Raw genomic sequence first — 12,824 nt, forward strand, 5'->3', positions numbered from 1 at the left:
CATGTGACAGCCATCAGCCAATCACAAAACACATGTATGTATACACTGTGCACTTTTGTACCTGCTCAGTAAGAGCTGGTGTCTTAAAGTGTGCACGTAAAAATAATTTGCTCATTTTGATAATGGAAGTATACTGGAAAATTGTGGGTGGGGTGGGGGGGGGGGTTTATTTTTTTTTTATTAAATGTTATGCTTTATCTGAATCATAAAACTTTAATTTGACTCTAGTGGCCCATCAAGGGGAGCTCACTAATGTACTTTATGTGAAGCACAGACACATACCTTACAATGTAATGCTTAGTAAAATATGCTGGTAACCTCTTTCCATGCCGGTGGGGTTTTTGAGAACTAGGGCCTTAGTATGAAGCTAGATGGCTGACAGATTTATTCTAACTATTCTCTTATCCTATATTATAAAAGGCCAGGTATGTTTTTCTAACGCAGTCATGCGCATTAGAGACTGTGCAAGACAGACATTCCTGGCCTTAAGGAGAAACCGCAGTATTAAGGGGAATGTAGTAGCGGGCCCTACATTCCCCACAATACCCTGCGCGGGCCCTACATTCCCCACAATACACTGCGCGGGCCCTACATTCCCCACAATACCCTGCGCGGGCCCTACATTCCCCACAATACCCTGCGCATAGTTCTTCTATAAATGCAGTACATTTGCACTTTTTTATAGGTGTGTGTATCACAGAGGATGGCAAGCATATAATGGCTGGAAAGCCTCAGAATAGGATAACATATGTCGATCAAGTTTTGCGTCTGGTTTATGATGAAGGAGATCAATGCGCAAGCAACGCCAGTCTGAAGCACAAGAGTGTTTTCAACTTTGTATGTGGTATGGATTCTGCAACAGGCAGTCACCCTGCTCTTGTGTCGTTTGATGACCAGACATGTACTTGGTACTTTTCTTGGCATACTTCCCTGGTGTGTGAGCAGAAGGTATGTAAAACTTTCAAACTTTTTCTGACATAATATAAATGTAAATTCTAAGTGGTTCAGCAGAAGAGGATTAACACAATGCAGCAGACAAGTGTATATCTTAAAGGGCCATACATTTATTATTTCTGGTCTGTGTCCAAATACTTGTTCCCTAGTACGTATATGGGGGCTTTTGATAACACTGTAACAATGCTCAAGATATATTTTTATTGATTTGAAATATCTACACACTAAGAATGGCTGGTTCTGCTTATGATCTGTTGTGGACAGTGTATCTTACCAGTGATACCATCATTCTACTGTTGGGATAACAATTGGATACAGCTTAAAGGGATACTAAACCCACATTTTTTAGATAGAGCATGCAATTTTAAGCAACTTTCTGATTTACTCCTAAAAAGCAGGAATGTAAAGCTTAAGAGCCTACTCATTTTTGGTTGAGAACCTCGGTTACGCTTGTTTTTTTTGTGGCTAAATGTAGCCCCCAATAAGCAAACACTTTCCAGGGTTCTGAACATAACATGGGTCGGCTCCTAAGCTTTACATTCCTGCTTTTTAAATAAAAATAGCAAGACAACAAAGAAAAATTGATAATAGGAGTAAATTAGAAATTTGCTTAAAAAATGCAGGTTTAGTGTCCCTTTAACCGAACCTGGATGCATTGGTTTACTGATTATTTTCTTTATATTCATCTCATATCTTATTGAGGTGACAACAAATGGCTGTCCCTTGGGACGCCTACGGAGACTTTTTTAGTTTTTTGTTTTTTGCTTTTGCGTTTTCTTTATTTTTTTATATGAATGTGTGGTATGAATGAGGAGAGCTTTGGGAATAGTTTTCATTTTTTTTTTGGTCCATGTTATTTAATAAATTTGATAGTTTTAGATGATATTGGTGTGCTGAGAATTGTTTTTATTATTGAGTTTTGAGGTATGATGCACCCTATGATATTTTGATGCATTATAATAATCATTCTCCTTAAAAATACTGGTTTGTTTTATTTAGAATGATGCTGTTACTCATATAAATGTCTTTGTGGGGCATTTCACTTGATGCCTTTATATAAATTAAATTTAAATACCTCTTGCTTTTATGTAAAAAAAATAAATAAAGATCATAATATTAATAAGAAATAAATACATTTGGGGGCCTCATGCTCCCTAGATGGACCAAAAAGCAAATTCAGCGACTTAGATTTTCTTCAAAATGCTGTACAAATTACCTATACTAGCTATTTGATTTGCAAAATTTTGAGAGAAAAAAATAGGTAGCAGAATTTGCTTTTTGGTCCAACTAGGGAACATGAGGAAAGTACAAATTTTACTCAGGGCAGTGCAGCATATGATTGGCTAAACCACACTGACAGTTTAATAAGTAAAAACTGATTGGGCACATATTCTTTCATACAGATGGAAAGAGTCCCTGATCCATTACTCATGGGAATTACTTTCCCTACCACTTGGAGGAGGCAAATATTTCCAAACCCCAAAAGCTCTATATTACCCCTCACACATACCTCAGTCTTTTCTTTGCCTCCACTGGAGGTGGTTGAAGAATAAAGGTGTGCCCGATTTTCTTTTAATGTTTTAATTTCCATATAAAGTAGTTTGTGATAATGGCTGAATCTATTTATACTTGTTGCATTTTCTAATCCCCGTGTTTACTTTCTGCAGCCAGATAATCTTGTCGCATTGTTTGTTTGACAGATAAAGTGTTCTGTGTGGAATGGCACAAACCTAATTGACTTGAGTCCTCTCATCAAGCATACCGGCTATTATGAAGCACTAGCTAATGACCAAGATGATCAGTCAGATTATTACATCAATATTTGCCAACCATTGAATCCTGTTAAGGATGCTAACTGCCCTCCTGGGGCAGCAGCATGTGTGGTACCTGATAATGGACAGCCAATTGTAAGTTGTTGTTTTTTTGTTTTGTTTTTAAAAACACAAAAAAAAATCTATTTTAGAGTAATTTTAACCAATGTCTGCATGTGCATTAATAATTACATAGAAAATATTATGAACATATTTTGGCTAATATGAACCAGCAGTAATTCAGTATCTGCATTTGAAGTTATACCATATTATTAAAATTGAATAGTTGCTTAAATGGACATTATATTCAAATGTTTTATATCAGTCACATGAAAGAGCACTATTTAAACATGTCAAATTTGTTAGTTTGTTTTGCCTGGAAATGTGATGAAAAAGCGGTTTTAATTTAAACTAATACAAAAGTATATGCTGTGTACTTTCTGTTAATGCCTGTTGACTGATTGGTACTTTTTACTAATGCTGATTGATTGAGAGGTATTTCCTACTAATGCTGATTGGTTGATAGGTACTTACTACTAATGCTGATTGGTTGATAGGTACTTACTACTAATGCTGATTGGTTGAGAGGTATTTCCTACTAATGCTGATTGGTTGATAGGTACTTACTACTAAGGCTGATTGGCTGAGAGGTATTTCCTACTAATGCTGATTGGTTGATAGGTACTTACTACTAAGGCTGATTGGCTGAGAGGTACTTCTTGCCAGTGTTCTTTGGATGACTTCCAATGTCCCTGTTTAAATGCTGCTCTTTCTGATTCTCTATAGCTTGCTTTAACTAGTGCATGGTGATTCCATTCTCGGTTGAGGCTGACAATAGTGTGCTATATATGCAGCCATTAGTTATAATCAATTTTGTTCTTATTGCTCAGTGAAATCTTACATGAAATGGATAGGAAGAAAAGATCTAAGTTCAACCAATTCTAAGAATCTAATATCCCTTTTCAGTTTTTGTAAAGCAAAACAGATATTTAAAAGTCAATGCATTGTTGAGCTAATTTGCATATCATTACCCAGAATCCTCCACAGCAGTTAGACACTGAGTTTTGGTTTCATGTTTGAGGATGTGCAGATGCGCTATGCAATCATTTCTTGCTTGTCACTAAATCAAACTAATTGTTCCAAAGGGGATTTACACAGACCTAATGAAGTGTTTTCTTTTCTTTTTCTATTCATAGAATATTGGACATGCATACAGCTCTCCCCAGATAAACAAGGCCACTGAAAAAGTGAATATCACAATGGACAGCCCAACCCCATGTGCAATGGACACAAAGCTAAATTACTCCTCTCTGATCATCTTCCATTGCAGGATGGGAACTGATCTGGTAATTCTAACCACAGTACAAACACTTGGAGGAATAATGTATATTAAAGGGATAGTGTACTCAAGCAAATAGCATTGTAATTAAAGCTAATTAGGAACATGTTTTTAAAAGGACTTGTCTCTCTCCCAACCACACTGGGAGGTTGATCTGTTTAGTTGTCTATGGTTTACATAGTTTTTTTGTAGCCATTACTTCAGTACTGGATTTTTTTCCATATAGGTGGAGACCAATGTTCCCTCTAATTTTTTTTCTGTGTGTGCAATTATTTTTTTCTATGTGCGGGTTTGATAGGGCTTGTGTGCGGCATTGAGTATATATATAAATATATATATATATATATATATATATATATATATATATACATACACACACGCATACATATACAGACACACATATAGCTAAGCAACACTGCTTAAATAGATCCTCATGTGAAAGCAGCAATAGCATTACACAGTACTACAGACATTATTGCTCAAACTGTATATAAAAACTGGTTTGTGACACAGACAAGCCTCAGTCTCCTGCATAATCTCCTGAGATGCCTAGACCAGCTTGTGGGCATAATTTAACCCCATGCCTGCCAAAAAGGGCTACAGTGCATTGTATAGGAATACACTGCAATCCTCTCTGGTAGCCAAGGGGTTAAATAGTGATCTGCATGTTATAAGTTTGACTGACAGCCATGCTCTTAGAATGGGAGTATGGTGATAAAGGCTAACATGTTAACACAGAAGAATAGTAAGATGAACTCTTTGTCTTTGCTGCACTGGGCTATTAGTATTATTTATTAGTAAATAGAGTGGATAACAAAGGCTGCTTTAAATTGTAGAAGCCAGGAATATGACCTGTAATTCAACTATTGTATAGATCAGGGCTGGCTCAAGACATTGTGCTGCCTGGGTCCAAGGTCAAAATGACCCCTTCCCCCCCCCCCCCCCCCCCGACGAAGCGAAGCCCCCCCCCCCCCCCCCCCCCGCGCTATGCCCCCCCCCCCACACACATACACTTCTACCAATCTCTACCTCTGTGATTACCTTGTATCTAAGCCTCTGCAGACTGCCCCTTATCTCAGTGCTTTTGACAGACACAGGAGTGAGCACAATGTTATCTATATGACACACATGAATTAGTTCTGTCTAACTGTGAAACATTTTCAAAATGCTCTGAGCTAAGAGGCGGTTTTCAACGGTTTAAAATCAGTTTGAGCCTAGCTAGGCTTAGCTTTTCAAAAATACCAGCAAGGGAACAAAGCAAATTTAATGATAAAAGTCAATTGGAAAGTTGTTTAAAATTGCATGCCCTATCTGAATCATAAAAGTTTAATTTTGACTAGAGTGTCCCTTTAAACACATATATATGCACAGACTTACACACACACACACCCACACATATATATTACATTCACACACATATGCACACACGTACATATATATATATATATGCACAGACTTTCACACACACACATATGCACAGACTTACACACACATATGCACAGACTTGCACACACACACGCACAGACTTACACACACATATACACAGACTTACACACGCACAGACTTACACACACACACATGCACAGACTTACACACACACACATGCACAGACTTGCACACACACCCACACATATATATTACATTCACACACATATGCACACACGTACATATATATATATATATATATATATATATATATATATATGCACAGACTTTCACACACACACACACATATGCACAGACTTACACACACACACACATATGCACACACACACGCACAGACTTACACACACACATGCACAGACTTACACACACACACACATATGCACACACACACGCACAGACTTACACACACACATGCACAGACTTACACATACACAGACTTACACACACATATGCACAGACTTACACACACATATGCACAGACTTACACACACATATGCACAGACTTACACACACATATGCACAGACTTACACACACATGCACAGACTTGCACACACATATGCACAGACTTGCACACACATATGCACAGACTTGCACACACATATGCACAGACTTGCACACACATATGCACAGACTTGCACACACATATGCACAGACTTGCACACACATATGCACAGACTTGCACACACATATGCACAGACTTGCACACACATATGCACAGACTTGCACACACATATGCACAGACTTGCACACACATATGCACAGACTTGCACACACATATGCACAGACTTGCACACACATATGCACAGACTTGCACACACATATGCACAGACTTGCACACACATATGCACAGACTTGCACACACATATGCACAGACTTGCACACACATATGCACAGACTTGCACACACATATGCACAGACTTGCACACACATATGCACAGACTTGCACACACATATGCACAGACTTGCACACACATATGCACAGACTTGCACACACATATGCACAGACTTGCACACACATATGCACAGACTTGCACACACATATGCACAGACTTGCACACACATATGCACAGACTTGCACACACATATGCACAGACTTGCACACACATATGCACAGACTTGCACACACATATGCACAGACTTGCACACACATATGCACAGACTTGCACACACATATGCACAGACTTGCACACACATATGCACAGACTTGCACACACATATGCACAGACTTGCACACACATATGCACAGACTTGCACACACATATGCACAGACTTGCACACACATATGCACAGACTTGCACACACATATGCACAGACTTGCACACACATATGCACAGACTTGCACACACATATGCACAGACTTGCACACACATATGCACAGACTTGCACACACATATGCACAGACTTGCACACACATATGCACAGACTTGCACACACATATGCACAGACTTGCACACACATATGCACACGCATATCTATATATATGCACAGACTATCACACACATACATATATGCTCAGACAAATAAAACAACACATTTCTTCAAAATTAGCAAAATTTAGGAGCTAGAATGTGTAGTGTGCTACTGTATAATAATTCATTGTATTAATTTTAATTCTGAATTGTAAGTTTAAATGGCACTGTATCTTCACTTAAAGTAACATATTTTTACTTTAAGCTATACTGGTGACAGTTATCTTCCACATTAAAAAACAGAAATATTGAAATAATGGAGGAAGAGGAAAAATATGATTAAAAAAAAGTGAAAGGGGAAAGTGGGACACAGAGAGACAAGAGACAGGGGGAGAGATAAGAGTGGAGAGGGTGAGATAGTGAAGGAGAGATGAGTGATGAGGAAAGAAGAAATAAGAGGGAGAGTAGAGCAAAATAATAGAAAGATTTCCCCCTGTTATGTCACATTTAAACAGTCTCCTAAACAGAGAATATAAACATTAAGCAGCCCATCTGCTCTAGGAGCAAAGGGGTTAAAAGGCTGTACCCTGCTGTGAAGGAGCTGCAGCATACACACAAACTGTTCCATTAACAATAAAATCCTTATTTACTGCTGACCTCTGCCTCTCTTACGTCTATATCATTGCTCTCAGAGTCTCTTCTCCTGTGGCTGAACGCAGTGAGCTGTCTCAACGGAAGTGAGGAATTTCAGAACCGCGCTTGGGCAGGAAGAAGGGGGAGAGAAGGAGCGGACAGCTTTTGAAAGTAATTGCAGCTAGTGTTTAAAATGAAGGGAAGTAAATTGCAGCTAGTGTTTAAAATGAAGGGAAGTAAATTGCAGCTAGTGTTTAAAATGAAGGGAAGTAAATTGCAGCTAGTGTTTAAAATGAAGGGAAGTAAATTGCAGCTAGTGTTTAAAATGAAGGGAAGTAAATTGCAGCTAGTGTTTAAAATGAAGGGAAGTAAATTGCAGCTAGTGTTTAAAATGAAGGGAAGTAAATTGCAGCTAGTGTTTAAAATGAAGGGAAGTAAATTGCAGCTAGTGTTTAAAATGAAGGGAAGTAAATTGCAGCTAGTGTTTAAAATTAAGGGAAGTAACGAGCACTGTGTGCACATGCTGCTTACTTCAACAACTTCCCCTAGCCTGTCCTCATTGCTCTCCCTTCCATCCCACGGTCCCACACAAACACAGTGCAGAACTATTTACTATGAGATGCAGCAGCCGCCCTCATTCTTTCATGGTCAGTCCGGGCCTGGTGACACTCACACACCGTTTAACACTTATGCCGCCCGACAGAGGGGAATATACATAGTGCACAGACAGTGTATCACACTTATGCCTCTGAGTCTAACAGAGGGGGAAGGCAGGCAGGAGCGGCAGTCGGCAGACTATAATAATTATAGTCACTGACTGAACTGCCGCCCCCTTTCAAGTGCCGCCTGGGCCGTGGGACCCTGTTGGTCCCATTGATAAGCCAGCCCTGGTATAGATCTCTATGGTACTTGAGGGCTTTACAGTCATTATGGGAAACAGAATTACCCGCAGGCAAAAGCTACCATCATGCCAACTGTGAAACTTACGGCATGTGAGGAAGATCTCCAGCCCTCACCTACTTGGCTGCTTCCAGTATCTGCTATACGGAGGAGGAGGGCTGCACTTCATCTACTGACATTCTTTTGAACTTTCCCTGAAAGTGCCTATTGCCTGCTGCCCTCCGTGTTTGTTCTCTCCCGCTCTCTGACAGCGCTGTGTGATTAACACACACAGCTGTCATTCAGCTTAGGTCCTCCCCCTCAGTGTAGCACACAGGAAACAAATCAAGCTGTGCTTCACTGGAGGGACCTTTTCTTTTAAGAGTGCCTCTGTCATGCCGTTTCCTGGAGGCTAGCAGTGCTGAAATAAAAAAAAACAAAAAACTTTCTACATTCCTCCTGTGTTTTGCGCGGCCTTATGTACTGCCTGCGCTACACAGAGAGGGAAGGTGCGCGCCCGCGCTGCCGCGCACCTTAGAGGGAACATTGGTGGAGACCTCAACAAAAAATTAGCTATTTCAAATAAACAAACATAGGTAAAGTAGCTATGTGTAAATAATGTAATACACTTCAGCAGGTAAAATAGATAATAGGGGACATTTTAAAGGTGAAAAAAGTGTGCAGTACACTGTCCCATTAAGTATCTTTTATGTTCTGTATTTTATGTTTCTAACAACACCTTTTCTTTCATGTAATTGGCAAGAGTCCATGAGCTAGTGACGTATGGGATATACAATCCTACCAGGAGGGGCAAAGTTTCCCAAACCTCAAAATGCCTATAAATACACCCCTCACCACACCCACAATTCAGTTTTACAAACTTTGCCTCCTGTGGAGGTGGTGAAGTAAGTTTGTGCTTAGATTCTACGTTGATATGCGCTTCTCAGCATTGTGAAGCCCGATTCCTCTTAGAGTACAGCGAATGTCAGAGGGATGTGAAGGGAGTATCACCTATTGAATACAATGGTTTTCCTCACAGGAGATCTATTTCATAGGTTCTCTGTTATCGGTCGTAGAGATTCATCTCCTACTTCCCTTATTCAGATCGACGATATACTCTCATATTCCATTACCTCTACTGATAACCGTTTCAGTACTGGTTTGGCTATCTGCTATATGTGGATGGGTGTCTTTTGGTAAGTATGTTTTCATTACTTAAGACACTCTCAGCTATGGTTTGGCACTCTATGTATTAAAATAAAGTTCTAAATATATGTATTGTACTTATATTTGCCATGAGTCAGGTTTATATATATTTCCTTTTGCAGACTGTCAGTTTCATATTTGGGAAAAGCATATTTAGGAAAATATTTTTTCTTACCTGGGTTATAGTCTTTTTTTCTATTGACTGTTTTCTCTTTAAATTTTGCGGGCAAAATTAGACTTGCGAGGGTGCAAAATGCCGAAGTTTATTGCATCATTCTTGGAGCGAGAATTTTTTGCCACGAAGTTACGTCCGATGACACAAATTCGTCATTTCTGGGGTCTTAGTTGACGCCGAGTTCCTTGCTCAAGGTTGTGTCATCAATGATGCGAGTGTGTCATTTCCGGATGTTGTTAGCGCCAAAAAAATTTCAGTTACGTTGTGCGTCATACTTGGCGCCAAATAATTTCATTATTTAAAACCCCATTCCTATGTGCCTCTTGCCTTTTTTCTATGTTAGAGGGCTATGCTGTTTGCATTTTTTCCCCATTCTTGAAACTGCCATATAAGGAAATTGATAATTTTGCTTTATATGTTGTTTTTTCTTTTACATTTGCAAGATGTCTCAATCTGATCCTGTCTCAGAAACCACTGTTGGAACCCTGCTGCCTGATAACAGTTCTACCAAAGCTAAGTGCATTTGTTGTAAATTTGTGGAGATTATATCTCCAGCTGTGGTATGTAATAGTTGTCATGATAAGCTTTTACATGCAGAGAATGTGTCCATCAGTAATAGTACTATGCCTGTTGTTCCTTCAACATCTAATATACAAGATATACCTGTGAATATAAAAGATTTTATTGCTGATGCGATTCAGAAGGCTTTGTCTGCCATTCTGCCTTCTAATAAACGTAAAAGGTCTTTTAAAACTTCTCATAAAGTTGATGACATTTCTAATGACCGACAACATACTGAATTATCCTCATCTGACGAGGATCTATCTGATTCAGAAGATCCTTCCTCAGATATTGACACTGACAAATCTACTTATTTATTTAAAATTGAGTATATTCGTTCCTTGTTAAGAGGTGTTGATTACATTGGATATTGAGGAAACTAGTCCTCTTGATATTAAAACTAGTAAACGTTTAAATTCTGTATATAAACCTCTTGTGGTTACTCCAGAGGTTTTTCCAGTTCCTGATGCTATTTCTGATATTATTTCTAAGGAATGGAATAGGCCTGGTACTTCTTTTATTCCTTCTTCAAGGTTTAAAAAATCATATCCTTTGCCAGCAGTTAGATTGGAGTTTTGGTAAAAGATCCCCAAAGTTGATGGGGCTATTTCTACTCTTGCTAAACGTACTACTATTCCTATGGAAGATAGTACTTCTTTTAAAGACCCTTTAGATAGGAAACTTGAATCTTATCTAAGGAAAGCTTATTTATATTCTGGTCATCTCCTCAGGCCTGCCATTTCTATGGCTGATGTTGCAGCTGCATCAACTTTTTGGTTGGAAAGTTTAGCGCAACAGGAAACGGATCCTGATTTGTCTAGCATTGTTCGCTTGCTTCAACATGCTAATCATTTTATTTGTGATGCCATTTTTGATATCATCAAAATTGATTTTGAATCTATGTCTTTAGCTATTTTAGCTAGAAGAGCTTTGTGGCTTAAATATTGGTATGCTGACATGGTATCTAAGTCTAGATTACTATCTCTTTCTTTCCAAGGTAATAAGTTATTTGGTTCTCAATTGGATTCGATTATTTCAACTGTCACTTGGGGGAAGGGAGTTTTTTTCCCTCAGGATAAAAGACCTAAGCGTAAATCTAAAGCTTCTAACCGCTTTCGTTCCTTTCGACAAAATAAGGAACAGAAACCTAATCCTTCCCCCAAAGAATCTAGTTCCAATTGGAAACCTTCTTAAAGTTGGAGTAAATCCAAACCGTTTAAGAAACCAAAGCCAGCCCCCAAGTCTGCATGAAGGTGCGGCCCTCATTCCAGCTCAGCTGGTAGGGGGCAGATTAAGATTTTTCAAAGATATTTGGGCAAAATCTGTCCAAAATCAATGGATTCAGAGTATTGTCCCTGTGAGAAGATATTTTCTCTCACTCATCCCAGAAAATCCAGTAAAGGCTCAGGCTTTGCTGAGGTGTGTTTCAGACCTAGAGCTTTCAGGGGTAATCATGCCAGTTCTGTTTCAGGAACAGGGTCTGGGGTTTTATTCAAATCTATTCATTTTCGCAAATAAAGAAAATTCATTCAGGCCAGTTCTGGATCTGAAAATTTTGAATCGTTATGTAAGAGTGCCAACTTTCAAAATGGTGACTATAAGGATTATTCTGCCTTTTGTTCAGCAAGGGCATTATATGTCCACAATAGACTTACAGGATGCATATCTTCATATTCCGATTCATCCAGATCATTATCAGTTTCTGAGATTCTTTTTTCTAGACAAGCATTACCAATTTGTCGCTCTTCCTTTTGGCCTAGCGACAGCTCCAATCTCTGTAATCAGAGAACGGGGTATTGCGGTGTTTCCTTATTTGGACGATATCTTGGTACTAGCTCAGTCTTTACATTCTGCAGAATCTCACACGAATCAACTAGTGTTGTTTTTTCGAAGACATGGTTGGAGGATCAATTTACCAAAAAGTTCTTTGATTCCTCATACAAGGGTCACCTTTTTAGGTTTCCAGATAGATTCAGTGTCCATGACTCTGTCTCTAACAGATAAGAGATGATTAAAATTGGTTTCAGCTTGTCAGAACCTTCAGTCTCAATCATTCCCTTCAGTAGCTATGTGCATGGAAGTTTTAGGTCTCATGACTGCAGCATCGGACGCTATCCCCTTTGCTCGTTTTCATATAAGACCTCTCCAGCTTTGTATGCTGAACCAATGGTGCAGGGATTATACAAGGATATCACAATTTATATCCTTAAATCCCAATGTTCGACTATCTCTGACTTGGTGGTTAGATCACCATCATATAGATCTAGGGGCCTCTTTTGTTCGTCCATCCTGGACTGTGATTACAACAGATGCAAGTCTTTCAGGTTGGGGAGCTGTCTGGGGATCTCGGACAGCACAAGGGGTTTGGAAATCTCAAGAGGCGAGATTACCAATCAATATTTTGGAACTC

General features: G+C 39.1%; 1 protein-coding gene across 1 annotated transcript in view; it reads left to right on the forward strand.

Annotated features, from left to right (window-relative positions):
- Window positions 1–12,824, forward strand: part of IGF2R (insulin like growth factor 2 receptor) — a gene marked incomplete in the record, with an annotated part of 598,770 nt that overhangs the window by 475,016 nt on the left and 110,930 nt on the right. Inside the window, 3 exon segments of the mRNA XM_053711175.1 lie at window positions 686–948; window positions 2,655–2,861; window positions 3,962–4,111. Of these exon segments, the coding sequence (XP_053567150.1) occupies window positions 686–948; window positions 2,655–2,861; window positions 3,962–4,111 (620 nt within the window).

Source organism: Bombina bombina, chromosome 4 (assembly GCF_027579735.1).
Source record: "Bombina bombina isolate aBomBom1 chromosome 4, aBomBom1.pri, whole genome shotgun sequence".
NCBI lineage: Eukaryota > Metazoa > Chordata > Amphibia > Anura > Bombinatoridae > Bombina > Bombina bombina.